General features: G+C 53.7%; 16 protein-coding genes across 16 annotated transcripts; 8 read left to right on the forward strand and 8 right to left on the reverse strand.

Moving 5' to 3' along the window:
- Positions 1-631: 631 nt before the first annotated feature.
- VTN49DRAFT_6389 (uncharacterized protein) lies at positions 632-2,091 on the forward strand (the record flags this gene model as incomplete). The annotated part of the gene is made up of 2 exons (XM_069414542.1): positions 632-643; positions 757-2,091. The coding sequence occupies 2 exons, from the start codon at positions 632-634 to the stop codon at positions 2,089-2,091; spliced, it is 1,347 nt and encodes a 448-aa protein (XP_069265778.1).
- A 432-nt stretch (positions 2,092-2,523) lies between these two features.
- On the forward strand, positions 2,524-3,460 carry VTN49DRAFT_6390 (uncharacterized protein; the record flags this gene model as incomplete). The annotated part of the gene is made up of 2 exons (XM_069414544.1): positions 2,524-2,690; positions 2,887-3,460. 2 exons carry the CDS (start codon positions 2,524-2,526, stop codon positions 3,458-3,460), a joined length of 741 nt encoding a protein of 246 aa, XP_069265779.1.
- Positions 3,461-3,672: 212 nt separating this feature from the next.
- On the reverse strand, positions 3,673-4,506 carry VTN49DRAFT_6391 (uncharacterized protein; the record flags this gene model as incomplete). Its single annotated transcript, XM_069414545.1, has 3 exons — positions 3,673-3,765; positions 3,821-4,310; positions 4,370-4,506. 3 exons carry the CDS (start codon positions 4,504-4,506, stop codon positions 3,673-3,675), a joined length of 720 nt encoding a protein of 239 aa, XP_069265780.1.
- Positions 4,507-4,629: 123 nt separating this feature from the next.
- On the forward strand, positions 4,630-5,532 carry VTN49DRAFT_6392 (uncharacterized protein; the record flags this gene model as incomplete). Its single annotated transcript, XM_069414546.1, has 2 exons — positions 4,630-4,884; positions 4,936-5,532. The coding sequence occupies 2 exons, from the start codon at positions 4,630-4,632 to the stop codon at positions 5,530-5,532; spliced, it is 852 nt and encodes a 283-aa protein (XP_069265781.1).
- A 110-nt stretch (positions 5,533-5,642) lies between these two features.
- On the reverse strand, positions 5,643-7,328 carry VTN49DRAFT_6393 (uncharacterized protein; the record flags this gene model as incomplete). The annotated part of the gene is made up of 2 exons (XM_069414547.1): positions 5,643-6,776; positions 6,843-7,328. 2 exons carry the CDS (start codon positions 7,326-7,328, stop codon positions 5,643-5,645), a joined length of 1,620 nt encoding a protein of 539 aa, XP_069265782.1.
- Positions 7,329-8,935: 1,607 nt separating this feature from the next.
- VTN49DRAFT_6394 (uncharacterized protein) lies at positions 8,936-10,265 on the reverse strand (the record flags this gene model as incomplete). Its single annotated transcript, XM_069414548.1, has 4 exons — positions 8,936-9,351; positions 9,406-9,978; positions 10,034-10,149; positions 10,198-10,265. 4 exons carry the CDS (start codon positions 10,263-10,265, stop codon positions 8,936-8,938), a joined length of 1,173 nt encoding a protein of 390 aa, XP_069265783.1.
- Positions 10,266-10,570: 305 nt separating this feature from the next.
- VTN49DRAFT_6395 (mitochondrial 37S ribosomal protein uS14m) lies at positions 10,571-11,070 on the reverse strand (the record flags this gene model as incomplete). The annotated part of the gene is made up of 3 exons (XM_069414549.1): positions 10,571-10,633; positions 10,702-10,873; positions 10,964-11,070. The coding sequence occupies 3 exons, from the start codon at positions 11,068-11,070 to the stop codon at positions 10,571-10,573; spliced, it is 342 nt and encodes a 113-aa protein (XP_069265784.1).
- A 561-nt stretch (positions 11,071-11,631) lies between these two features.
- On the reverse strand, positions 11,632-12,094 carry VTN49DRAFT_6396 (uncharacterized protein; the record flags this gene model as incomplete). The annotated part of the gene is made up of 4 exons (XM_069414550.1): positions 11,632-11,699; positions 11,794-11,844; positions 11,958-11,987; positions 12,058-12,094. 4 exons carry the CDS (start codon positions 12,092-12,094, stop codon positions 11,632-11,634), a joined length of 186 nt encoding a protein of 61 aa, XP_069265785.1.
- Positions 12,095-12,313: 219 nt separating this feature from the next.
- On the forward strand, positions 12,314-12,902 carry VTN49DRAFT_6397 (uncharacterized protein; the record flags this gene model as incomplete). Its single annotated transcript, XM_069414551.1, has 2 exons — positions 12,314-12,445; positions 12,504-12,902. The coding sequence occupies 2 exons, from the start codon at positions 12,314-12,316 to the stop codon at positions 12,900-12,902; spliced, it is 531 nt and encodes a 176-aa protein (XP_069265786.1).
- Positions 12,903-13,345: 443 nt separating this feature from the next.
- Positions 13,346-15,907, reverse strand: VTN49DRAFT_6398 (uncharacterized protein; the record flags this gene model as incomplete). The annotated part of the gene is made up of 1 exon (XM_069414552.1): positions 13,346-15,907. The coding sequence occupies one exon, from the start codon at positions 15,905-15,907 to the stop codon at positions 13,346-13,348; it is 2,562 nt and encodes an 853-aa protein (XP_069265787.1).
- A 406-nt stretch (positions 15,908-16,313) lies between these two features.
- VTN49DRAFT_6399 (uncharacterized protein) lies at positions 16,314-17,417 on the reverse strand (the record flags this gene model as incomplete). Its single annotated transcript, XM_069414553.1, has 4 exons — positions 16,314-16,682; positions 16,735-17,034; positions 17,090-17,275; positions 17,352-17,417. 4 exons carry the CDS (start codon positions 17,415-17,417, stop codon positions 16,314-16,316), a joined length of 921 nt encoding a protein of 306 aa, XP_069265788.1.
- A 604-nt stretch (positions 17,418-18,021) lies between these two features.
- VTN49DRAFT_6400 (uncharacterized protein) lies at positions 18,022-18,942 on the forward strand (the record flags this gene model as incomplete). Its single annotated transcript, XM_069414556.1, has 4 exons — positions 18,022-18,034; positions 18,087-18,381; positions 18,436-18,618; positions 18,675-18,942. 4 exons carry the CDS (start codon positions 18,022-18,024, stop codon positions 18,940-18,942), a joined length of 759 nt encoding a protein of 252 aa, XP_069265789.1.
- A 558-nt stretch (positions 18,943-19,500) lies between these two features.
- VTN49DRAFT_6401 (uncharacterized protein) lies at positions 19,501-21,570 on the forward strand (the record flags this gene model as incomplete). Its single annotated transcript, XM_069414557.1, has 1 exon — positions 19,501-21,570. The coding sequence occupies one exon, from the start codon at positions 19,501-19,503 to the stop codon at positions 21,568-21,570; it is 2,070 nt and encodes a 689-aa protein (XP_069265790.1).
- Positions 21,571-22,186: 616 nt separating this feature from the next.
- Positions 22,187-24,031, reverse strand: VTN49DRAFT_6402 (uncharacterized protein; the record flags this gene model as incomplete). Its single annotated transcript, XM_069414558.1, has 3 exons — positions 22,187-23,669; positions 23,726-23,852; positions 23,905-24,031. 3 exons carry the CDS (start codon positions 24,029-24,031, stop codon positions 22,187-22,189), a joined length of 1,737 nt encoding a protein of 578 aa, XP_069265791.1.
- Positions 24,032-24,281: 250 nt separating this feature from the next.
- On the forward strand, positions 24,282-25,076 carry VTN49DRAFT_6403 (uncharacterized protein; the record flags this gene model as incomplete). The annotated part of the gene is made up of 1 exon (XM_069414559.1): positions 24,282-25,076. One exon carries the CDS (start codon positions 24,282-24,284, stop codon positions 25,074-25,076), a length of 795 nt encoding a protein of 264 aa, XP_069265792.1.
- A 588-nt stretch (positions 25,077-25,664) lies between these two features.
- VTN49DRAFT_6404 (uncharacterized protein) lies at positions 25,665-26,750 on the forward strand (the record flags this gene model as incomplete). The annotated part of the gene is made up of 1 exon (XM_069414560.1): positions 25,665-26,750. One exon carries the CDS (start codon positions 25,665-25,667, stop codon positions 26,748-26,750), a length of 1,086 nt encoding a protein of 361 aa, XP_069265793.1.
- Positions 26,751-26,764: the final 14 nt, after the last annotated feature.

The raw sequence follows: 26,764 nt of genomic DNA on the forward strand, positions 1-26,764 counted from the left end.
ATTCCGGTGCGCGGCCAACCCAAAGAGGAAAGTGCCGTTGCAAGCCGCAGGCGCCGCATCGCCCCCCCCCCCCCCCCCCCCAAAAGGAGTCAAGCCCAGGGCTGGACCGCGATGCGGCCTTTTGCGATAGGAGGCTAAAGACCTTTGCAAAGCCGCAAAGTCAGTGCCTTTTGTCTCCTTGCTGATCGCCTGGTTTTCATCCCCCTCCCTCCGAACAAACCCGTTTCCTCGGCCCGTCGCCGTTTGCGCCGACGGTCTCTCGACGCCGTGTCTGCATCCTTATCCCCTGTCTCCCTTGTGACGTTTCCAGCCTCGTAGTTGTATCCTTGATTTCTCGGGCGCCCCTGTTTGCCCAGCGGCACTCGCAAAGCGTTTGCGTCGCGTCATTAAAAAGACCCCCTCGCCTGCTCGCTCGCCGACGGAATTCCCACCAGGTGGATTTCCCGCCGTCCTCATTCCACGGCGCGCCCGTCTCCCGTTTTTTGCCACGGAGAGCTTCCAAAGTACGCGACTACGGTCGAGACAATTGGATTCCCCACCGTTCAGTGACAAGAGGCAGATACGGAGAAGAATGCCGCGCCATGATGGCTTGAGACACAACTGCGCTGTGAGATGCTAATTGTCGGAGGAAATGGACTTCATTGTACGTTACCGATCGCCCGCCGGCACAGGGGTGCTCCCTGGCGGGTTGCGCTGGTGCCATTGTTGCACAGCGATCTCTCTGCGCGGATCGGTCCGAACTGACTGCGAGAATAGCTTTCTCTCACGCATTTCTGTGAAGTGCATGGTCCGACGTCGATACTGTGCTCGCAAGTGCTGCCCTTTTCGTGCTCGCAATGCAATCCCGAGCCCGGTGACTTCTCGTCCATCGCATCGACGTCGTCTTCCCATCAAGCTTCGTCCGTCGCACAGCCGGATGCCGCCCGTGATGTGCCGCCCTCGTCCGCGCAGCAGAGCCACGTCACGGGGGAGACCGCGCCCGCGTCGCAAAGCATCGAGAATCATCCATATTTTGTGAAATCCCCCCAACAGTCGTCGCGTGCCGAGGCCGAGCAATGGAATCGCTTCGGCGGGGCGGACCAGGATACCTGCGCCAGTTGCAGTATCTCGCTCCCCGAAGGGGTGAGCAAAAAACTCTCTGGGGACGACGGCGCCAAGGCCAGCAGTCCGGTCCTCCGATCTCGAGAAAAGGTGTACTCCTGCGGCGGGAGCCACTCGGATTCGGATGACGATACCGACGCTCATTTGCATCCGTCACTTCCGGATTCATTGCAGTCGATGTCGACAACCTCGGATGTGTCGTGTCATGCGCATATTTTGACCTATTTGTCGCTGCGCGGTCCGCCAAAACCCGCCGACTATGCACTGTTGCGGCGCTCGTCAATCCGCACTCTGAGCTGTGAGCTGTTACCCCGAGGTCTGTCGTCGGGCCCACTGTGCTTCGGTGATCCGGTAACTGGTTATACCATCGCCTACGTGTTTCGCCTTCCCGATCCGATGGCCCGTGGCAAGCGACGGAATTACGCGCTGATCGCTCTCGCTGGTCGGGACGCAGGGCGCGCTTTTCGAGCATCGCCGACCATCTGGCGGGCATTTGCGCGCATCGCAGGCGGCATTGTCGCGAGCGCCGAAAAGCATCAGGAAGAAGAGAAACGGCGCGAAGAACAAGCCGCGAGCCGCGCCGGCGGCCGAGATTACACTCCCGTGTCCTCGTTTTTGACCGGGCGCGCCGTTGATCCGGACGGGATGGCCCGCCGTCGCGCCGGCCAGATACGCGCGCGCAACCTCGCTGAAATCGTGGGCAACGAGTACATCTTTGCAGAACTGCATGCACAATTTGTCGCATTGCTGCAACAGCTGGGCAACATGTTCGGTGGAGTTCCCATCGCGGAAGACCGAATCTGCAGTACAGTCGGCGAGGAAGGCTCCACAGACCCATCTCGGCGTGGAAGCCTGGCCTCACCGTTGGAGGATAAATATGCCGAGCGACAGAGCCGCAGGCCTAGCGACCTTGGATTGGGCAATCTCAACATTTCTTCTTCCGGCCCGCAACCCATACCCATCTCTCCGCGTCGACCTATCGCAGCATAGCGGATTCTACCTTTCTACCCTGAGAATCATTGCATTTGCGCTTGATCTAGACGGTGTGGTAGCATACGGATGGAGTCTTGGTAGCATGGGATCTCGGGATTTGTTTGAAGATAGAGGATGGTGTTTGGGTGTCTGTATAGTAGTACTAGTTAATTTTTAATGTACCGAGCTGCGCCTTCACACAGAATCCATCCAGTGCAGACAGTAGATACCCGTCGCCGATCCGGTGTGCGCGCAAAACCTTTGATTCGCCAACTGGCTTGAGGGTACGACTCAGAATTCGCACCCAGGCGATTAGTCATAACCCCCAGCTTCGGAATAAACATATTCCGCACAGACTGTCCCACCACCACACAGCAAAATCGATCAACCGGAACAGCGAAATCTGACTTCAGAACTCCCAGCCCGCGATTCGAGACCGACGCCGTCAAGATGGTCGCTTTTGATAAATGTGACACGCGACCCGCGCACATTGATGCCATTCTCAATGGGCTGGAGCGGTACAATCCCGAGACCACAACCGTTTTTCAGGACTATGTGGCCCAGCAGTGCGAGGACCGAACGTTTGACTGCTATGCCAATCTGGCCTTGCTGAAGCTGTGAGTTTGACCCCTTGGTTTGAGGATTTCTTTTGATCGCATTGCCTTATGATGAGGAAAAAATTACCACGTTTCCTATTACCTGACCCGCCAAGGGCGGAATGAAGCGTGACATTAGCTCTACCTGAGGGCAAATCCTTCTTGCTCTGAAATGCTCAGCAGAGACTAGGAGGAATCAATGCTGACTGTATCGTAGATACCAATTCAACCCGCACCTCCTCAACCCTGAAACCACCACCAACATTCTCGCCAAGGCGCTCACGGTTTTCCCCTCGCCGGCATTCTCGCTCTCGCTCGCTCTGCTGCCACCCTGGGTGCAACCGTACAGCGACAATGCCGCCGACATGGGCGCGAATGCGGACTTTGTCGAGTCCGTACAAAAGCTGACGCGGCTTAACTCGCTGCTCGAGTCGGCGCAATACGCGCAGTTCTGGTCGGCATTCAACTCGGACGATCTCTATGCGGACCTTGTCGCCGACGTGGCGGGCTTTGAGGAGCTGGTCCGTGTGCGCATTGCGGCCGAGGTCGGCAAGACGTTCCGCGAGATCAACATCGACGTGTTGGCGCAGTGGCTTGATCTGACCAAGAGCCGGGATGCGCTCGAGAAGTTCGTCAAGGATGTGTGTGGGTGGGAAGTCGACCGCGCCGCCGGCGTCGTGCGGGTGCCGCGGAATCCGGAGAATGAGGCGCGGACCGAAGTCAAGGGGGAGAAGGTGGGCGTGGAGATGTTTGGCCGTGTTGTGCGGAGGGGGTTCGAGCAGCCTGCATGATGGTCTCGGCTATTGTTATGAGCATGACGTAGAAAAAAGGGTTGGCGTAGGGCGTTTTTGTTTTGGTTTTCTGCTTTATTTTCTAATACCAACTCGGCATGTTGATAGATGTCTCGAGTTAAATCTACGCGATCATTCGTGTAGAGGTCATGGATGTGCAGCGAGAACTTTTTTCTTCATTACAACGTGCTCGTAGGGGTATATCATGCAAATCAAGATGCATCAGCCTCCTTTCCTTCCTCTTTTTCTTTTCTTCTTTGAACGACATCCCAATTGTACACTCTGGCCGTAGCAACTTCCAGCGTCTGTCCGTAGACCGTCAGTATTCACGTGGAAGAGAGTGAGGGATGACACTCATACCGTGATTTGCTCTCGCAAAAACTCCAAATCCTCCTCGCATGCAGCAAGACTCTTCTCCGCCGCGGCGAGTTTCTCCGCCAGCATCGCCTCCGCCTCCTCAATGGGGTACGCCAGCATCACATTCGCGCCGAGCCAGAGGTACACCTCATTGGTATCCTTGGGATCAACCGTGGCATGAGCATACAACGTATCATTCAGCTCGAACGTCGTTTGTATTAGCTTCTTCTCCTGATCGTCCTCATCATCCGCGCTGGACTCGGCCGACTCGCGCCGTGATCGCAAGTATCGCACCATCTCCAACGTGTTGCGAATATCTGGGATTTTCTGCCGCAGCCCCGCCCCGCGCCGTTGCGTGTTGAGCTCCATGAATTGGTACTTTGAGATCATTTCCTGGAACGAGCGCAGCGTGGGCTCGACGTCGGCGCGGCTCGAAACGTAGTCGGTGACATTTTCGACGAACGGCGCTTTGGGGATGCCGCGGGGGTTTGTCCTGTTTATGCACGTTGAGTGATTGCGCTACGCTAGGTAATTATGTAGAGACTCTTTTACCCCTCGGATTGTTTCAAGTCTGTCATGGTTGCTTTTTCTGTGGAGAGCAAGCCGGAGTTGATCTGTTGTGGTGGTGTGAAGGCGGAGAAATTCTTCCTAATGTCTTTTGATAGAATGAGGGACGGCACGAGGGCCATTGGTCGGAGCTCAACTCCAAATGACGTCTTCACCGACTAGCGAAAAGTACTAACTAAATTACCAGCCTTCAGATCTGTCCAGCTCGAACTCGCTGCAATGGACGCACCAAGATCGACAACAAGATGGTGCTGTTGAAATCTACACCTACGATTCTCGCCGCGCTGGAGCGCATTCCTTTGTCTACGCGTGAGGATCTTGGACTGCCGGTGGCCTCAGTTTCCGTCGGCGCGCCCATCTCACACGATGACTTGATCGCGCTTGCTCGCTACCATCGCAACGCCGCGGAGACCGACGGCGAGCGCAATCCGTATACCCTTGATACGCTGCTCCGGGGAACGAGCGTTTACGTTCCTCCACCACCACCAAAACCAGAACCAGTAGGCTGAGAACAGTCGAAATGAAGTTGTATAAATAACTGACGATGTTAGTCGCCGGAATACCTCGAACGCAAGAAATACCTTCAGTCTCTCCTGGATGAGCAGGCGTACAAAAGACTCCTCTCACCCTCTTCCGCGCCGGAACAGCCAAACATTTTTAGCTCGCTGGAAGATACCGCCGATGACTCCCCCGATCCAATTACACCCTCTGTGGTCATAAATATCCTCTTTTCCGTGGTGCTCTGCGCGTTTGCGACTTTTTGGGCTCTGCGGCATTACCAGACCCCGTCATTCCTGCAGCTCTCTTCTCCACTTCCGTCAGAGGACAGACAATTGCCGGCGGCGGGCACGTCAGCGATCAACAATAAGGATCCCGTTTTTGTTTTGATTTCTCTGTTTGTTGGCCTGTTGGTCGGCGTGGCAGAGGTTGTCGTGTATGCATCGTATCTTCGAAAGATGAGGGCGGCTAAAGAGAAGGAGCGCAAAATCAAAGAGATCAAGCAAGTAATCCCGGAAGACCATGCTGCGGACGACTCCAAAGAAATCAAAGACGTCTCGCACCGCGACGAGATTTGGGGCAGAGGCATCAACGGCGGTATCCGAAGGAGAATCCGCGAGAGATGGAAGGCCAATGAATCAGACCAATAAGCATTACCTATCGCTTATGTACTATGTCCCATATGCTATGTACAGTATGCTGACGCTAATCATCAATTATGAATCATCCATCATGAACAAAGGGAAAAGGAAGAAGAACTTCAGATCGTCCGCGGTTCCAGAATCAATTCACCCACGGGTCCCTGCTTGTTATCGAAGCCGTCTATTTTCGAGAACACCCGCTTGCCTCGAACCCACGTCTCCATGACCATCCCGCGCAGCGTCTTGCCTTCATACGGCGAACATTTATTCCGGAACAGCAGCGTGCTGCGCTCGACGATCCACTCCGTTGCGTCGTCAAACACGCAGAAATCTGCGTCCATGCCAACGGCGATGTCGCCCTTGCGGTGGGACAAACCAACCTGTTTGGCAGTGTTGATGCAGCACCAGTGGGCAATATCCTGCAGGGCTTGATCGGCGGTACGGCGGGGCCCACCCCCACTACCCATGTTGACGGCTTCTCTCCTTCGGCAGAGCTCGGTCCAGAGAATTGGCAACCCGAGACCGACGGAGGAGATGCCGCCCCATGCGGCGAAGAAGTTGCCGACGTTTTGGGAGTCGGCGTTCTTGGTCTTGGAGAAGAAATCGTTGACGCTGCTGGTGGAGGACTCGAGTGATGGTGTGACTGCGGCGGAAGAGCTTGGGGACCGTGATGCCGGGTTCGATTCGATTTGCGGAGGCAGGAGTTTGAGGTCCGGTGTGCAAGGAGAGTGGTCCGAGACGACCGTTTTGATGACGCCGTCGGCGGCGGCGTGGCGGTGAAGTTCCTCCCACAGGGTGTCCTGGTTGCTTTGTGAGCGGATTGGCGGGCAGCACTTGTGGCGGGTGTCGCCCGCGGCAATGTCCTCGGCGGCGAGAGAAAGGTAGTGGAAGCAGGTCTCTGCGGTGATGGGGATGCCTTTGGCGCGGGCATCGCGCAGCAGCGGAATGGCTTCCATGGCGGACAAATGCACAATGTGCAGCGGTAGTCGAGGAGACAGTTTTGCTGCAACTTCGACGATTTGCTTAATGGCGTATGTCTCAAACGACGATGGCCGCGACTCGAGAAACGTTGCGTATGACTGCAATGGGCCTGCAGGTACGCAAGACGGCGGCGCAGTCTGCAGGTTGTCGCCTGCCGACTCCGTGGCGGGCGGGACCATCTCCGCGTGGAACATGAGCGTCGTCGGCTCGTCCGCCAGCTCGGCCATGGCGGCCTCCACGTCCTCCGGCGTGACGGCGGGGAATTCTTTTACCTGGGACTCGTCAGCCATGCCTCTCTCCCTCTCTCTCTTTTTCCTCGGAAAGGGATTGTTACTTACTCCGCTATCAATCAGAAACCCCTTGAATCCACGCACCCCTTCTCTGACCAATGGCTTCAACTCACTGCGATTTCCTGGCACAAGACCCCCATAAAAGCCCACATCGACCCAGCACTTGCCACGAGCTGCGCGGATCTTTTCATGCAGCGCAGCCACGGTTGTGGTCGGCGGGATCGCGTTCAGTGGCATATCCACGACGGTGGTCACGCCGCCAAATGCCGCGGCCTGGGTCCCCGTGTAAAAGCCTTCCCACTCCGTGCGGCCGGGCTCATTAAGATGCACATGAGCATCAACAAGACCTGGCAAGAGCACCAGCGGCGAGTAGTCCATGTACACAGTACCGGCGGGAAACTCCGACGCCGGCACGACACGACCCTCAATGACGGACGCGATCTTGCCAGTGCTTGGGCAGATGGTGATGGTGGCGGCCATCATGCGGCCCGCAATGATGGCCCGCGAGGAGGCCACCACGATTAAACTCGCCATTTTCTCTGCGTTTGGGATGTCCCGGAATCCTCTTCCGAGAAGGGTTTTTGCGCGGCCGTACGACAGTTGCAGTTACGTGCTAAGGCTTCGAGCCTTCGACTCTGGGTAGGAACACAATGCTATGAATTCGACTTTGACATGAACAAGAAGGTAAACCGTATGCCAGGCAAGGCACGAAAAGCAGATGTAGCCACACGCCTCCAATGGCAACACACCCAGAACAGGGTCACCGTAGTTGAGCAAGACTTTCCCAGATAGGCAACGAAAGACGCCTCCAACCCAGCTCTAGTACATCAAGGATATAGACAAGTATAGACACGAAAAGGAAACAGGAACGAAAAAAAAAGCAGAGGCAGCTGATTATATTTAAGAAGCTCTACGGTGGGTATCACTTTGCTATTTTTTTTTTTTTCTTCCTCGCGAAAAGATTCTTTTCAATCCGGTCCCACTGCTCGGCGACAAGAGAGACGCATGATGAGAATACCCTTCCCCGGGTCGGGCCCAGGTCTTAGAATTACTCGATCAAATCGAACATAAGGTTCGGTCGTTCCATCTGGTTTCCGGTCTCACGGCCACTTCCGAGTGGACCAGAGACAAAGGGAATAGTGGCATGTTTTCCCGATTAGGTAAATCAATCTCGACTGGCCCTGCACCAGCCGCCATTCCGCCCGGCTATGATAAGATTAGGGCTTGCTGAACAGCAGAGTATCAGTTCTTCTCAACGGTCCTGAAACTTATCGTCGTAATGGCATACAATCAGACCTTCCACTCCTGAATTTCTCAGGAATTTCTCGAGTAATCATAAAAATTTTCTATTGCCACAAGAGAAAAAAAAAAGGAATAAAAAAAAAAAGCAAACCCCGTTCCGACTGCCGAGTGTGACAGCGCCACGTGACGCCTGTGCCTGAGAATCATTACTCGATGGAAACTCGACTCCATCCAATTAACTTAATTCCAGACCGGGGGAGAGAAGAAACAAAAATTTGAACATGTGATCTCTGTTACTCGATCAAAACTGTGGCATCGATGCAATCTTTCTTTTCCTTTCCCCGGGTAGTTGGTTCCGGTGCGCCGAGATTCCACCGACTCCTTTCGAGGCACTTTTAGCCACGGTTTGGATCCTCGGGGCGTTGAGGGCTTCGGTCTGGGCCCTTGTTTCTCTTTTCCCCAAGGTTCTGGGAGAGAGGCTTTTTTTGGGATTCTCGAAATGGGGGCGTGTGTGTGTGTGCCTGACGTGGCAATTCTCATTTCTCAGTTTAGGAGCGGTCAGGGCTGTAGGCTTCTCCTGCATGGCTACTAGTACAAGTCTTCGTCTGGACGGTGAGAAAGGGCTAGGCACTACGCTAGACGAAATGCATCGTTAGAACTTTCGAGTAATGACTATACGACTTTATGAAGGATCTCTCCTGGTGTCGGTGATTGACCCCGCCTGCAACGTTAACTTTGCTCGCAAAGGCTGACCCATGATGTCTTACTCAGAAGAGTAACCCTGAACTCTTTCAGCTGAGATTTGGGGAATGTGCATAATGTAGAAGATCGACTGGTAATAATACGGGCTAGCAAGTCATAGCAAGTCAAAGCGTGTACTACCTGACGCAGTCGGGAAGTCAGTCGATCAACTCCACACCCTCCCGCCATGCTTCCCATCCCCCATCATCCACATCCTCTTGTATCACCATCGGCGTCTCCTCGTACTGAGGGTCGTCGTGGAGCTTACGTAGCCACGGCAGCATGTGCCTCCACGCCGCCGGCATGATGCATTCGCTGTTGAGCTCCTCACCGGATGCGTAGGTGTTGCAGCCGTAGACCAGTGTGCCTGGTACAGGCGTTTCCGTGGGCTGGTCTGACAGGACATAGGCGCGGCATCGCGTTGCGATAAAGTCCGCGAAGGAATTCGGTGGGCAGGCGAGGCTGCCGTAATCATCATCACTGGACAAGCTTGGATCCAGGAAAAGGTCGCTTCTGCGACTGTGGGTAGGCTCAGCCAGGCACATGGCAGAGATGTACCGGCTCCATTTAGACCCTATTAAATCCGGCCATTAGTATGGGAAGAGGATGATCCGGTGACTACACGCACAGTTCCTGGCGAGATACCGCACCGCGGCCAGTCCACCCTCTGCAACCCCGATGATATCAAATCGTGTATCTTCGCTGACCATCCGCCCCCGCGCGGCCAGCACATCGTCAAACACGCACTCCACATGCTCCTGCCAGTTGCTGTTGCGAGGCACTTTGTTCCGCCTCGTGATCTTCAGCCCTGGATGTACGGCGGACTCGCGTGGCAGGGCTAACCACGACCTCTGGGACATGGCTCGACCAGACCTATTGTGATAGAGTAGCTGTCCCGTATTGGCGATCACAACGGCCGTGTCGCCCTGTCCAGAGGATATCTGGTCGTCACCGAGCACAGCCTTTACAAAGGATACTACTGTACCCTCCGCGATCGACACTGTGCCTACCGTGCGGTACGCCCAGATTCCTAAATCCTGCATCGGACTGCCGAACACGACCACAACCCGCTTGGCTGTCTGCAAGTTCGACGATGCCAGGATCGGCACGTGTGGCTCGTCAGCAGTGACGCCTAGTGGGAGTCGCAGCGTCGAGACACCCATATCTTGCAGGCGGGAAAGGGTGATCCGCCGGATGCACTCTTTGCATGTTTGTCAGGGCAAGCTTGTTCTCACTCGTTGGACGGCCTCACCCACCGTTCATCGCCTCACGGTTCAACTCGTTCCATCGGTCGACATTGCTGATCTTGTACTTGAATTCTTGGTCTGGATTCGCGATTTGCCGGATCTGGTCCTTGTCATTGATGAAGTACCTATGGAAGGATTAGCTGTTCTTGCAGTGATGCCGTCAAGGCTCCTACCCGAGTGATTTCAGGTTTGGCTCGAAGACAGGATCCGCAGGCAGGTCTTTTCTCTGATAGACCAGCATCTTGATGCAAACACAGAGTACACTTGCCAAAGGTTGTCAACTGGCAGATTCGCAAGCCAGGCCGGCTTGAACAGTTGACATGCACAGCTCAGAGCAAACGAGTCATCATGTGACAGAAAGGCAACCACTGGCTCTCTTCACAGACAGAACCAAACACTCCATAAAAGTCATTGATTCAGTTGAAGCATAATGTACATTGAAGATACCATTGAAACAAACGCCCAAGCCGGAAATGCACATCTACTCTCTTTTTTGAACCGGACAACCAAAATTCCTCCCCATATATCAATGTAATGAACAGTCGTCTACCAAGAGGCTTTCTTGACACCCGGTAAATCGCCCGCCAGCGCTTGTTGCCGGAATTGAAACTACACAAAAAGTTAACATCCCAACACCAACCAGCCCCAAAACGGGAATTCCAATGGAATCAACTCACCCTCGCCAGTTTAAAGTCCCGGAAGACGAACCGCGCAATTCCTCCTGCAACGCATCGGTTCTTGATCTGCGTCGACCGGGTATACGCGTGCAATTGCGACAGTTCCAGCTGAGCCTGCGCGCGGACACGAGCGGGCAGAGAGGTGTTGCGAACCACGTAGCGGAGTGCTTGCCTATATATCCCCGAGGTTAGACATCAAACCCCCAATTCCCTGCCATTCTAACAGATTTTCTTTGATGTGGATGGGCGGCAATCAACGTACCGTTGAGGCTCGAATTGCTCGTAGACCTTCCGCTTGGTGTGGTCGCGGATCACACGGGCATTGATAAACCCGGCGATATCCAGGCGCTTCGAGCGGAATTGCGACATGGTTGCCGTTTGCTCGTTGTCAATGATCTGCCGGTAGTGATGGACGAAGTGTCGTCGTCGAGAATAATCGGGCTATCGGGACTTGGAAAGATCGACCTGGCTTGGCGTAAAGTAGCTTCCTTACTTGGTTTAGCGTACATTAAATACCACGACAGTTGACGCCGTAAGGATGAGCACTACAGCAACGTTTGCCATGGGCTTGTGCCTGTCGCTCGTAAAGATGTGCTGTAGCAACCTGGGAAGGAATAGGACGCCCGAATTAGAGCATCGGTTTCACCGAGCAGCACCATTGCCTGTATATTGGCCGAGTCTCAGCAGACTCCGCGGTTGCCGGACGCCGGCCCCGTGGCATTGCGCACGCTTTACACGGACTTTTTTTGTGGTTTGTAGTCAAGAACACACACATCAATTCATATTGATACAGCTCTGTCTGTCACAGATGGTCGACAAGTCTATTGCTCTGTACAGAGAACATCCATCTGCGAACGACACCCGGTCTAACCACAATGCCATTCAAACAACCCAGAATCGAACCATGCTCCAGTCCATCCCCGCCATCGCTTAGTGGTGGTTCTCAGGCTTGCGGTTCTTAGCGTAGGGGTTGCGCGGGTCGTTCTTGAACTCCTCGGCTGAAGAACTGTTAGCTATGTTACGCTTCGGAAGTGCGGATTGCAACGGAGAGGCATTATCAGACAATGCCAATGCCTTCGCAGGAGCACGTACAGTTCATCATAGCATTGGCGAACGAGTTGACGCCGTACAGGATAACAAGGCCTAAATCCCTCACGTCAGTCCATGCACTTGTCCCACAACTGCACAGAGAGCCTCGGAGAGATGCTCTAGCAACATAATTCCGGTGCTGAATCAATTGATGCGGAGAGACATACCGGCGACGAAGAAGGGGGTCATCGGCTTGGCTGGACAGAAACACCAAGTCAGTAACCTTGTCTTGTCTGTGCAATCGACGCGAGAAACAACTTCACATACCGACAGGCGCCGGGAACTTCTTTCCGAGCAAAGACATTTTGGCTGGTGCTCTTTGATTGCGGCGGAAAACGTCTTTTCGCGGCGCTTCTGGAGATTGGTGTGGTTGTTGGAACGTCGGAGCGGAAGAACGAGGTTGAATCGGAACTTGCGGATCACGTGATCTCAGTTCGTCCTCTCTGATGATCCCGCCCACTGGATGGAAAGATGATGTCAATTGAGCAATATCTAAAGCAACGGAACTTTACGCGCGTTCAAAATGGCAGACTCCCTCGCATCATCCGTGGCATCGCTGCAGTCCTCGCTTCAATGCGTCTCGAACGCCATTGATATTCTCGATAACGGCGTCAACGACTTCCCGCGAATATCTAAAGTCCTCCAAACAACAAGGGTAAACACTCCCACCTCCAAAACATGCAGTATAGTGAAGAGTGCTGACAATAATCTAGCACTATGAACTCCTTCCGGAGTCTACACTTCGCGAGGCACAGCAGGCAATCCTAGACGAAATCACCCCCAGCGTCGCACATCTTCTCTCCATTGCAGCGAACCACATCGACCGGCTCGCGCGTCGTGAGGAGACTCTGCGCGCCAAATGCCAGCTTCAAGAAGGCCGCATGTCGGATGAGCGACGTCCTTCGTCCAGAACAGCTGCAGGTCGATCTACTGCAACAACAAGTGCCGCAAGCCGCAGAGCCGGTGGTTCTTCAGAGGCCAGTGCCAGAGCCGCAGAGTTGAGAAGACTCGTGCAAAAGAAGGAGAGGCTCAAGTATGCTGTAGAGAGACTGGAGCTGCAGGGTCGCCAGCGGGAGAGGGAGTTGAGGAAGAGCATGGCTGTGCCGCAATGATAGCATTCTTCCCATCATCGATATACGATATCATCCAGTCTTCGCGTTATGAGCGAAGCGGCTGTCATGACTGCCCACTTGAACGGCTGGTTCCTAGCTTCGGATGCAGACCCCGAACCCGCCAGGGAAGCGACCTGCATACTCCGTGGAGGGCGTGCGCCCTATGCCTATGAATGCTCATCGCAGACGCACACCCTGCTGTGGCCAGTTGTGCAAGCTACAAACAGCGTTCTCGCCATTACAAGATGTCACGAATGGAGATATGAATCTATTGTACATAGCCAGAGAGCAAAATATCGCCATGACCAGAAGTAATGTACATCCAGATGTATCGCCCAGTGACCCCAATGCTCCATGTGAATACCTTACATTCCCGTATTTTCGAAACCGTAGCCTGGACTCTTTCCGAAAAAAAAACAGACGCCGTTCCTGACAGCGTATTTTCATGACTCGTTCCCTTCAGCCAATTTCTTGAACGCCTGTCGGATCTTCTTCTTGGTAGCCTTCTTCTTCCAGCTAGGAATCGTCTTTCCTTCCTTTCGTCGCTCGAGCGATTCACTCTGCTCGTTGAGGGCAGCGACAACGAACGGCTTCATCATGTCGCTCTTCTCTTCATCCTCGTCCATCATACGAGAGAGCTCGTCGCCGTGCTCCGCTTGATTCCGTCGACTGGCTGCTCTCTGCTCAAGCCGCTCCTTCTTGCTCAGGCCCTCCTTCGGATGCCCGAGGCGCAAATTGCGAGGCACGCGGGTCTTGGCTCCCAGCGCCCAGAGATCTCCCCACTGCGCCTTGCGTGCGTCGTGATACGCCTGGCGGCTAAACGACCGGGGTACAATCCATCGCTCGATCTTAGCTTCGGGAGTGCAGAGATCGAGAATAACGTGGCCACGGCGTTTTAGCGGGGGGTAAAGCGTGCGCGGAAGTGCCAGTGGATGGAACGGCGTCCGCGAGTCGTCGTTGCCTTCGCTGCTCTCTGGCTTCGACTTGGACTCGGGCCACTCCTGCAGATGTTCGAACCCCTTGAAGGCAGCATCGGTGGCCTCCTTTCCTTGGACGATGTTTTCCGTCTGCCGAAGATCAACGCCTCGCTGGACGGCGATGTAGCTGAACGCTACATCTTCGTGGTTGCGATCTTTGGCGCCAATGATGCGTTGCAGATATTGCGGGCGGATATATCGCTGCTCGAAATGACAATAATCGCTGCGCCCTTTGGATTGCCCAGGGAACGGATACATTGGACATCTCCCGTGATTTGTGCAAGGCGCAATGATCATCCCTTTTTCCTTCTTCACCGTGCTTTCCTGGCTGGTATCAAGGAGATCCTGATATTCGGTTGATCCAGGACTCGCGATCAAACGTTCAAGAATCATTTCTCGGGCTCCCGCGATCGCTTCAAAGCCTCTCTGTCGTCCTTTCTCCAGTAGAATAAGAACACCACCGTTGGGATCAAGCATGTTCCAAAGATTCTTGACATGATGTTTGCGCAGATAGTCTTCTTCAATCTCGAGGAGTGAATGTGCAGCAATGATAATATCGAACTGCTTTCTCTTGGGTGGCTCCCGATCGTCATCCACAGTCGGTGTGCTGCGCACGTGGACGTAGTCGGGAAGTCGAGGCAAAAATGTTGTGTTTTCCAGTAAAACGCTTGCGCGCTCCTGAAGGTTCTCGGCACCAGCGAGGACCGTGGACTTTCCAAATGGGAGAGGAGAGTGTTCAGGGTAACCCATCGCTTCACATTCGGCGCGGATAATGTCTCGCCATGCCAAAACGCTAGCGCCGCCTCCGCCCACGTCCAAAATCCGAGGGCCACCTTCCTTGGAGATGAGATTTCGTATCCACGAAGTCCCTAGACGCTTGCGCACTTCAACCAAAATGCTGGTTACGGAAGCATAAATCCCAGGATAGAGAACCGCCAGGAAGGCGTTCGACTCCATCTCACCCATAAAGTGCTGAGATGCAGAAAGAGGGATGGGCAGTTGCGGCACTTGCGCTCTAGGGGGTAGCGTTCTGGTAGAGTGTGGCAACTGTTGTCCTCCGAATACCTTGTGCGCAACCGACTTCAAGTGTCGTTTAGAAAATTGAGATAGAATGGCGGAAACTGGGAGATTGAACGTCTCGTTGGGGATTTGGATTGTGCTGGGGCTGGTCGAAAATCTCCCCGCCAAGGTCAATGAGTGAAACCGCGACCGCCGCTCTCTTGCTTCTTCTTCCTCCTCTTCCATTTGCTTCCTCAGCTCAGACTCCGAAATCACTTCCCCTCCTACCAACTTTGCAACCTCTTCGGCGCGCTCCTGATAACTAACTTCATTCTCAGATCGCACACCCCCAGAACGATCCTCTTCCCGATCTTGTTCCTCACGCGAGATGTGGTACTCGACTTCTTCATATCCGCCTTGCCCATCATCCCGCAGAAGCACGTTGCGCTCAGCCTCCCCGTCCTCCTCCGCTCGTTCTGGTTCGGCCGGGGTAATGACGATATCACCGTAAAGGCGCTCATAGACTTTAATCTCGCTTTCATTCAGATAGCCTTCCGGAACAGTGTCCCCGAACGCTTGACGCACGTTCCGAACCTTGTTTTCCAGCGCCTCATAGTTGCGATGGCCAACAACTCCGCTAAAGGCATCATCCAGATTCCAGTTTTCAATATTCAGAACGTGCTCGTATTCGGGAAGGAGATAAAGCTCATCAAGCATCTCCGCCAATTCGTCTTCATGTTGATGAAGCTTGTCAATCAATGCGTAGAGATCTTCTCGCCGTTTCGCAAGGTCCGAGTCCCCCACAGTGGAAGTCGACGCAAACCTCCGTTGCACAACCCATTGATCAGCTCTTTTCCTATCGACTCCATTTGCGTCAATGCCACGTGGAGTGGCAAGAAAGAGACTTGACTCTGGAATCGCAGGGATAAGGCTGGATTGGGGTCTTCGGGCAAAACGATATTGCGCAGCGCGACCTAAATATGGCCGGCAAGGCCCGAGGGCCTTTGCTGCTTGGAAACCTGGGGGCATATTGATCCTCCCTGCCCCTGGCAACAGGACAAAATTTGCGTTGGAACTGAGTTGCAAAGCTCACTTCTTTTCTTCCCGGCGTCCTGGTTCCTGGCCAAAAGCTCTGACCTGCCAAGACTTTCCAGCTTAATCATATCTTATCGATAAACATTACACGTGACTTGAACCTCCTAGATCTTGGCAACTGCCCTTTTCGGTCTCTCGGGGTTTGCCTGGGTTAAGCAGGACCATTTTGAATTCATAGCGAACCTTCATTCTCAATAGACGTACTATTTCATCATCGTTATCATTATAAGATAATTATTAGTCCTAATTTACGAACAGAGCATTCCTCGGAACTCGATCGTGGAACGATTGGTTCTATCAAAGACTTGATTCCGTAAGCCTCCTCATGAATTACACTCCATCAATCATCCTCTCCCATGACAATCTTCAAAGATGCAATGCATTTCATGACTTCATGTTCAAGTGCACTCAACTTGGCCATGACGGCTATGAGACACGGGTCTTGACTTTCAACGCGGATCTTTTCCTTGACCCTAACCTCTTCCCCGCGCCAGATAAAGACTTCTCCTGATTCATCGTGCGGTTTGTGGCGCGGTCCAAAAATCTTCTCTCGCAACGAAAGTCCCGTCAATGTTAGGTCAGACCCAAACGCCATGGACGACATAGATGCCGCATTGGCCGGTTCCAGGGTTCGAAGGTGAAGAACGAGGGCCGCATCAGCAATGGCCAGGTGAAAGGAGAAGTATGGAGGAAGAGGTGGATCAAAAACCTAGCGGTTAATTAGTGACTGCTATGTGAGCACGGACTGAACTGACACGTACGTGATCATCCGCACTGCTCTCCCACCACCTCGGAGCGTGCACATCGCCCTTGAGTGTCGATCGTGCTTCCGAAACATGGTCAAAGAGCAAGCGCAGTTGCCCTGATATGAAACTGGCATTGGATATGTCTCCGCCCCAGGTACTGACATCGACGATATCGAGACTCTGCCGGAGCAGATCTCGCACCTTGGCCAGTTGCTCTAGGACCAATTCTGGTGCGCCAGGAATGTTGGAGAATGTGAGACGAGTACTGTTGGCGCCGCGAGGGGGCGGAAGAGAAGCTAGACGGAGATGAATATCCTAAGCAGTATTGGCATAGATGCTCTCCATAGATTTATGGTGGGCTAAGACAAACCCCTTTCACAATGCGAGCCCCGACCCGGGTGACATAGCCCTTAACGCTCTCCGATCGTTGTGAGGAAAGCACCAGGGTTGAGCCCGGCTCCTTCGGTGCCAGGAGCTCTGCGCATTCCCGGAGTCCTTCTCTCAGAGACGCAAGTGACTCTTGAAGAGACGCTAGCAGCCATTCGAGCTCTTTCGCCTAGCAATAGCTATTAATCTTGCCGATTCATTGACAAAGCCACTATGCCTATACACCCTTCGGCGTCGTAACTCACCAACGATTCTTCCTCCTCTTGCTTCAGTCTCTCTGGAGAAATTGGAGGATACGCCCACGTCGCCATTCCGAGCCGATCGGTTGATCCTTCTAACACATTCCTTGGAGATGCATCGAGCGCGCAACCCGTGAATGATTGGCTCCGCCAACTTCCAAAGTTCCACGACTCCGTGTGGGGGAGTGACGTGGATTAAGGATTGAACTCGGACCCTGAAGGAAAGCTAAACTGGGTCGAAGAAGCAATCAGGAAATCCTGCTTTGGGGCATTTGACGTTGACGTTGATTTAGAGTCGGTTCTGTGATGCACAAGAAACAATCAACCAATCACCGTAGAGAATTGGTGACGATTACTGCCTTGTCTGGATAAGATATGATGGATCAAGGACACCAACTAGTCCATAAAGAGAATAGCGGTATGTGTATCATCCTCTGCAAATGAGCTCTACGTCATTGCTGTGTCGATCGATGGGAGAGTTCATCACCATGACAGGTCTGCAGGCACGTAAGAAACTCTTAGCTAGCCTCGTCCCTGTATATCGTCACGAAAGTCTTAAAATGTCGTTGCCTCTTTCAACATCCTCTGTCACTCATCCCGCTCCCTAGAAACTTGACTGTTCAGTCTTGCAAGGATTGACCTTCAGTGTTTCAAGACTCTCAAGACGCTCAGCATAATGGCTATTGGAAGTATGATTGAATGGTTTCTTCCGTCGTTTCAACGATGCTGACCAATTACCAGGGCCAATTATGGGCATCTTGGCCCTGTTCTTCACCGCGGGAGCCGTCCTGCTGATGTTCCTGACTTTGCTGGGAGGAGCAACCAACACCACTCCTCTTAACAACATTTATTTCCTTCAAGCCGACACATCGAATATTCCCGGTGCGCCCGCGAGCTCTCGATGGACATTTTGGCAGCTATGCGCGGTTCGAAACGGCCGGAGCCGTTGCGGATCGTCACACCCGAACTTTCCATTTGATCCGCCGAGCTCGAGGAACTTTGACACAGAAGTCAACATTCCCAAAGAATTCATCAAGTACGCTGCCTGCTCTCTTGCGTGTTAATGAAATTAGCTAATAAGGTGGAATAGCACAAACCATTACTTTCTATTGTCTCGCTTTATGTTCCCGTTCATGATTATCGGGCTCTTTTTTGCCGTACTATCCCTCTTTTTGGGACTGGTGGCTCCCTGCACGCGGATCGGAAGTTACATGACGAGTCTGCTGGCTTGGCTAGCTTGGGTATTTCAGGTGATCACATCTTCGCTCATGACGTGAGTCCTCTCAACTTCGTTCTTGTCGTTAATGGTCTTGCTGACATCGGTTACAGCGCGTGCTATGTCAAGGGCCGTAATAATTTTAACAGAAATGGTCAGAATGCGCATCTCGGCAAGAAGGCGTTTGCGTTCATGTGGACAGCAGTCTTTTGTTTGATGCTGGCGACCTTGTTCTATTGCTTGGGCGGAGCTCGTGGTCGCCGCGACGAAGGATACAGCGGTAGAGAAGAGAGACGCGGCTTCTTTGCTCCTCGACGCTCAGGCTCGGGCGCATCCATGTCTCACCGTGCATTCCGTGATTCTCGCAAAGAGCATACATAGGGACTTCCATAGGGACCTTCACCCAAGTCTCCGAATTTTTGTCATGTCGTTGATCCTTTGCGGTACCAAGGATGAATCATCAAGCTGCCGGTCACTGGGAAGCGATCTCCTACGGTGCTTAAATTCAGTAGTGAGCAATGGATGGCAAGTTCAGCAGGCTATCATTAGGAAAGAATTCGAAAAAAATAGTAGTTATCAATATGAATATTCTCTCAATATTCCCTCATTCATTGAGTTTGAAAACAATATTGGCGGCGCTAGAGATAGGCACTTTTCATAGCCTTCTCGGTGCACCGACGCAGCACTTTCAAAGCTGGAAACCGCACACAGGATGTTAGGGTCGAGGCGCTAAACTGCACACCCCGGGTGTGTTCGTCCTTGGACCAGAGTGCGCTAAGCCATATTTGAACTAAGAGTAATCTCCAAAATAGGAATTTGGCTACGTATATACCATATGTGGAATAGCTTGGTACGCGTTGACGGAACTTAATTTTTTGCTTTCAGATTGTCGCGTTGAGCACAACTGGGAGCTGGCCCTCAGGAGTGGATGCAGCTCCAATGTCGTGGAAACAACTGCCGATCCCCTTCCTGGGAATGATGGGACTCAACTCTTCGCAGGGGGAAAGAGATTATGAGACGACCGAGAGGGACACCGTCGCAAACCCTCGGGCCACCGAGACCCCGGTCAGCACCAAGAGAAAACGGGATGCACCGTCGCCCGGGGAAAGCCCGATATTCGAACAGCCGGCAAAGCGCAAGCCGCCCCCTAAGATTGTAAAGTATCAGCGTTCGTCAAATTCAACGCCGACTCCGCAGCCCGATGGACAGTCTCAAAGCGAGGGCAGCGGTGGCGGCAGCAGCGTACCGGCCAGCGACGTCGGCATGTCTTCGGAAGCGTCCAATTCTCAGCAGACCACCGCCAAGCGGCGGGCACGTTCCGGAGCGAAGAAGAAGAAAGAAGAGACCGCGCATTTTCAGCCAGGGCATGTGTCACGCACGAATGCAAAGCATACCGGGTTTTTCAGTCCGGAGGAAGTTCGGACACTAGAGCAGTTTAAGATTGACTTCTGCAATGAGAATAACATCACACCAGAGCTATTTGATCGGTTGGTTCAGGACTCGCGGAAGAATCGAGATGGCAGGCTGTCTCTGGAGGGGATCTCCCGGACCGCCTTCTGGCAGAGCGTCTACAATCTTCTTCCACAGCGGGACCGCCGCTCGGTATACCGTTTCATGCGTCGGCATTTCCAGGCATCCTCGCAGAAGCCGCACCAGTGGACAAAAGAACAGGACGACGAGCTCGAGCAGATGCATGCGCAGTATGGCCCAAAGTGGGCCAAGATTGCAAGGGAACTGGGACGTACGCAGGACGATGTGGTACAACGATGGAAGAATCATGTCGAGCACCGCCGGACCCTGAAATGGGGACCATGGTCCGAGGAGGAAATTGAGGCTCTACAAAATGCATTGAGGCATTCATGGACTGCACTGCATGACTCTGGTGTGGACGTTGGAAAAGACATCTACGAGATGGACGAATCCCTTATCAGTTGGGGTGTTGTGAGCAATCTAATGGACAATACGCGGTCGAGACAACAATGTGCAGACCGATGGCGAAAGATCAAACGCGCGGTCTTGGAAGAGCGGCGGGCGGGCAACCCAGATGCAGTGTACCGTCCAGGAAACCTAAAGCCAAGGAGGAAAAGAGAGGGCGATTCTGATCAGCCATCCAAGAGGCGCTCAAATTCGTTGCGTACTATGAAGAGCAAGGAACGCGTCTCGAGCGAAGATCTGGATTCTGATGATTCTGATTTCGGCGAATCTGAGCAGCCCGCGATGGTCAAAGGCGAAAATGGTCATGGTTCTCCTGTCGGTCGCGAGACGAGGACCGGAGAACCGAGGCCCGAACTGGGACAAGAAGGAGATCATTCCGACCAGAGTGGTTTGAAGACTAGCGCCGAGCCAAGCGAGAGCGACGCGAAAGGCGAACCTGAGGAGGTCGCGGGGGAATCTGACTCTGAAACACGACAACCACCGAATTCCGAGTCACGGCCCCAGAAAGGATTGGCCGTGGCTGAAAAGGAATCAGCCAGAAATGACGAGCAGCCAAACACCACATTGCAGCAAGAGAATGGAAGGCAAGACCCCTTAGAGAAGACCAGCGCCGGGTCTACTGTGACTCCTGGATCCGGCTTAAAGTCCGCTTCGGACTTGAGCAAGAATGCGACGGCATTTTCTCCTAAAGATTCGGCTTCATCATCAAACTCGGAGACTGGCTCTGACTCGGACTCGGACTCAGAATCAGACTCCGAGTCCGACTCAGGCACTGACTCTGACACGGATTCTGGCTCCGATTCCGATTCTTCCGACTCGGATTCTGATGATTCACCATCAGGCTTAAAGTCAGCCGCTCGCCCGGACTCTGGGTCCACGGATTCTGACTCCACTTCCTCTTCAGCCCCAAATTCGAAACCCCGTACTGAATCAAAGGTCAACCCCCAATCCAAGTCCGACTCTGATTCCGATTCCGACTTCGAGTCCGACTCTGACTCTAGCGCGGCCTCGGACTCGACCTTGATACGAGCGTCGACAGCGATAAAAAGAGCTAGAGAAGAAATCCTAAGGTGATCACATAGCGGATCTCGAGTTCCCATTCCAACCTGTATACGTACATCTGTACATCAGCATTACGCCCTGCATTTCATGAGACAAACAAAAGCATCTACAAAAGCATCCACTGCAATGGGCTCCTGGAAAAGCAAAGTCACAGTTGCATGGCCGCGTGTTTCAGGCAGTATTAATGGGATACAGTACTTCTGCTCTCGGGTTTAATAAATTCGGCATCTATTATCGGAGATTGGCTATATGCGCGTTCGCTTGTAAAAGTTGACTATATTGACAAAATCATGGATGATTAATCTACTAGTAGCTTCCCTTATGGCTTCTCGATCCGTAGCCAGGGGTCGAAGAGAAATCGATAGAGCAGAAGCCGAATAAAAACTACTGTATCCACATGAGCGGCACTCGTAACTTTTCATTCATTTCATCTCCTGTCATCCATCATCATCCATCCATCTAGGTACCTAGTTACCGCTTAGAAACAGGAATAAGTACTAAACCTCTGTACCAATAATCTATATGAACCTTGAAACAGACTGTATGTGCAACCCATGCATCCTCTCTATCATAAACATGCAAAGGGACCTTTTTTATACGACGTTAAGCCCGTTTCCATCTAATCTAGTTATGAACTCCCTTGAGGCGGATCAACCGTAACCCGCGCACCGCTCTTCCCACCGACCTCTCTCGCGGTGATCTGCATGCCGAGATCCGCCCCGATGTTGGCGACCACCTCGACCTTGCCGCCGGCGGGGACGTTCTTCAACGCGATTTCCGTGATGACGTTGCCGGTCTTCCAGATGATTTCTCGGATCTCTTCTTCTTCCTCTTCGTCCTCGTCGAAGTCGGAGAGATCGTCCTCCTCGTTGTCGTCATCGCCGGTCTTCTCTTCCGAGTTCTCCGGCTTGGGTTTGGGCTCGGGCTTGGTGACTTTGATTTCGCGGGTGCCCTCGGCGATGCGGATTAGGACATCACCGCCTTGCTCCGGGACGGGGTATTGCGCAATGCGGCGCGCTGGGAGAGCCGTGTCCTCGCGGACGAGTGGCTGGAAGACGGCGGATGGATCGGAATCGGATGCGGACACCAGTTGCACGCCGATGGCGCGGCTAAGGTGCGGCGTGACGGTCACAGCCGGGTGGATGGACTGCTCAATGTCCTCCCGTTCATACTCTTGAATAAGCGACGCTTGCAAGGCAGCGCCACGGGCGGCCAGGTCCGAAGGGTTGATTGCCGACGACGATGTGGATGGCGCCAGGACGGTTGTCTTCTCCGGGAAGAGATTCTGCACGAGTCGCGCGATTTTGGGCGTGTGGGAGGTACCGCCGGACAGAATGACCTCGTCCACGTCCAGCACATCCAGCTCGGCTTTTTGCAGTGCCCGTTGGATAAGCTCGACGAACTGGCCAAAGACCCGGTTACCCAAAATCTCGTATCGTGTTCGGTTAATGGTCGAGCTGAAGTCAATTCCGCTTGCAAGGCTCTCAACGCCCAGGGTAGCGTTCGTGCTCAAGCTGAGCGCCTTCTTCACCGCCTCGCTTTCCTGCTTCAGCTTCGCCAGACCGCGCGCCTCGTTCCGAGGATCGATCTGGTGCTTCTTGTTGAATTCCTTAGCGAAGTGGTCGATAAGGATTTGGTCGAGGTTGGCGCCACCGAGCTCGTAATCGTGCACAGTGGCCAGGATGGTGTACATGCCTCCGCGCGACGCAACCACCGCAACGTCGGATCGGGTACCACCCAGATCGGCGACCACAACCACCTTGTCCGTGACGACTGCCTCTGGCCGAGCGTCGTATGCAAGAAGTGCAGCGACGGGCTCGTGAATCAGCTGCAGCACTTCAATCTCGGCCGCTTTGGCGGCGGCAACGAGAGCGTCGCGCTGCGCATCGGAGAAGTCTGTCGGAACAGTAATGACGGCGGCATTAACGGTCTTTCCAAGGAACTCCGAGGCAGAGGTCTTCAGCCGGCGCAGATGTCGCGTGACGATTTCGGACACAGTAACTGTGTTTGGATTTTCATCGGTGGTGTCCCGGATGGAGAATGCGACGGTGGAGTCGTGCTGTTGGGGGTGCGCAGACTGATGGCTGTGGGTGGGATCAATGGACTTGAAACTATAAAGGATCAGTATTTCATACATTCCCATCCCGTATAAATCATGCTAGCTTACTCCTTGGCCAAGTAGTCGCGGAAATAGGCCACCGTATTTTTCGCGTTGCGGATTAATTGCTGCTTCGCCTGTGTACCATGGAATTCCTCTCCCTCAACGTACGAGAGAATCGACGGGATATGACGGTCTGCGGGCTGTCAACCTCTAGAACCAGCACGGTATGGCTTCTAATCACCTACCGCCCTCTTCATTGGCAATGACTTCGGGCTTCCCGTCCACGCCGATGTGGGCAATCGAGCTGTTGGAATTGCCAAAGGAGATACCAATGGCAACCCGCTCTGGGGACCCGCTTGCGTCTTCACTCATTTCGCTGGATATCCCTCAGAACGAGGTCGAGATTACGGAACAGAAAAAGGCCTGTTGCTGTTCGACAGAGAACAAACAAGTCCCTAGAAAAAAAATTGGTGCACCAGCATGTGCTGTGGCTGAGCTATCGATAAGATGTGGCTAGTGATGCGATCACGTGATCTTATCGATCTGATAACAAACTTTGTTAGTAGAGCAGCTTGACGGAGAGCTGTCTGAATGTACTTGTCAAACTTGAGCACTTGAGGCAATGACAACCCCGACCATTCTCCTCCCCGGCGACGCGGTACCGGCAGAGGCACTGCCGTCCACCACCTCGATACCCCTCCGATTGGGCCCTGGAACACGATTATTGCACGAGACAAAGTACCCGTCGTCCCCGCACACCGTCACCGCAACACACGCCGGCCTTCTCTCGACCGATGCGAAGCGCAACACCGTTTCCGTGCTCTCCTTCCCCAATCGCCGGTACATTCCGACAGTAAATGACTTGGTTATCGCACAGGTTCAGCGGTCGTCGCAGGACTACCACCACTGCATCCTGACGCCGCACGCGCCGCTGGCAGTCCTGGGACAGCTTGCGTTCGAAGGCGCAACAAAGAAAACGCGGCCAGCGTTCAAACCAGGGGATTTAGTCTATGCGCGGGTATTGTCTGTGGGCGTTGGCGCGGGGACAGAGGTGGAATTGACCTGCGTGAATCCAGCCACGGGCAAGGCGGAGCCAGGGGGCTTGGGCCCGTTACAAGGTGGAATGGTGTTTGATGTCTCGACGGGGCTGGCCGCGAGACTAATGAAGGCCAGCACGTCCGGGGTGGTACTGCTTGACGAATTGGGCGCGAAGCTGGAGAAAACGGGAGGATTCGAAATCGCCATCGGGCGGAATGGCAAGGTTTGGGTGGATTGCTCTGGTGGCGGAGAATTGGCAATTCGAATTACCGTCGCAATTGGACGGTGTTTGAAGGAAATGGACGAGAAAGACCTGACACCAAAGGAGCAGAGGAGGTTGGTTACGAGGATGCTACGAGAGATGCATGTTGATGTTTGAAGGGAGGACTGTGGTTCATATGCGCGACATGATATGGTGATACGAGGTTTTCATCAGAGAGAGCTCCTCTGTATGGGGTCAGCTGCCAGTCACCGCAGAGCCATTACTGGCCATTAACGGTGTATTTCAGCCGGCCAAGCCGTCACCTCTCGCGTTGAGAGGCGCGGCCAACAGCTTGGCAGATACGAAGCAAACAATCGCCGTTACAGTGTGTGTGGTGCATTCCTCAAGTACCTACGTGAGCAGGTCCTTGCAGGGGAAACTGAGAGGCACTCTTACGGCCTGAGATGGGGCTACTGCTATCATAGAATTCTTTGATGATAAATAGATAACCTTGCTTCACTTCCTCTCCTAGACCGTATTTCTGGCGATAGATCCTGCATCATATCATCCGATCTGTAGAGTGCGGGGTGTGCATATCTACTCGGCACGAACACCGATATGAGGCGGCACAGATGGACCTGATAACAGCAGAGGCCCACAGTAGGAACCGAGTTCAATCACAGTAGCGCATGTAGTAGGAGATATATATATTCTCCGGATACAATTGAAGCTTGCCTGCAAAGAGCGGGTAATATAATTTCAGCAATGCCGCCACGGATCATCATCGTGGGTTCCGGCATTCTCGGCCTGAGCATAGCTCTCGAGCTCCAACAACGCTTCCAGCACCGTTCTCCAAAATCTCACCCCAGCATAACCATTATCAGCGCCGAGCTTCCCAGCCAGCCATCCGAATGGATCGACGACCCGCAGCGGCGACCGTCGCCAGACTACGCATCTATGTGGGCCGGGGCACACTACCGCCCGATCCCCGGTGCCAGCCCGCAGCTCCGACTCGAGGGGCAATGGGCGATGGATACATTCCGACGCATGCGGCGCATTGCGCGGGACACTCCCGAGGCTGGCGTCCGGTTGATGCCGGGAATTGAGTATCTTGAGGACCCGCCGGAGGAGTATTGTCGTCTGCGGACAGGTGACTGCTACGCAGGTGAAGATGATGAGTTCCGTGTGCTTGACAGAGCCGAGCTGCCCGAGGGTGTCACTTGGGGATGCCGGTATAACACATACAGCCTAAACGCTCCCCATTATTCGCGGTGGTTGCTAGATCAATTCCTCGCAGGCGGCGGGCGGATCCTCCACCGGAAACTGGCAAGGCTCGAGGAGGCATTCACATTATCCGAGGACGGATCACTGCCGCTGGTGATCAACTGCACCGGCCGCAATTTCGATCAAGATGATAAAATGCGGATCATCCGTGGGCAGACCCTCCTCGTGCGCAACAAGTTCGACAAGACCATCACTCGCCAGAATCGTGACGGCAGCTGGATCTTCCTGATCCCGCGGCCGTTCGCCGGCACGATCATCGGCGGCACCAAGGAGCCTGGGGACATGGAGATGAAGCCTCGGATAGAGACCCGACGCAAGTTGCTCGAGGATTGTGTGCGGGCGTTTCCGGAGTTCGTTGCAAGGTTAGAGGACTTTGAGGTTGTGCTGGATAATGTCGGTCGACGGCCGTGGCGGGATGGAGGTGTGAGGCTGGAAAAGGAGAGAATCGGGGAAGGGAAGACGGTCATTCATGCTTACGGTGCTGGGGGAAGAGGCTACGAGTTGAGCTGGGGTATTGCGCAGGAGGTAGCTGACCTCGTTCTCGCATCGGAACGATCTAAGCTGTGAGCGTAGCGTTTGAG

This window comes from Thermomyces lanuginosus, assembly GCF_041956635.1.
Source record: "Thermomyces lanuginosus strain ATCC 200065 unplaced genomic scaffold VTN49scaffold_40, whole genome shotgun sequence".
NCBI lineage: Eukaryota > Fungi > Ascomycota > Eurotiomycetes > Eurotiales > Trichocomaceae > Thermomyces > Thermomyces lanuginosus.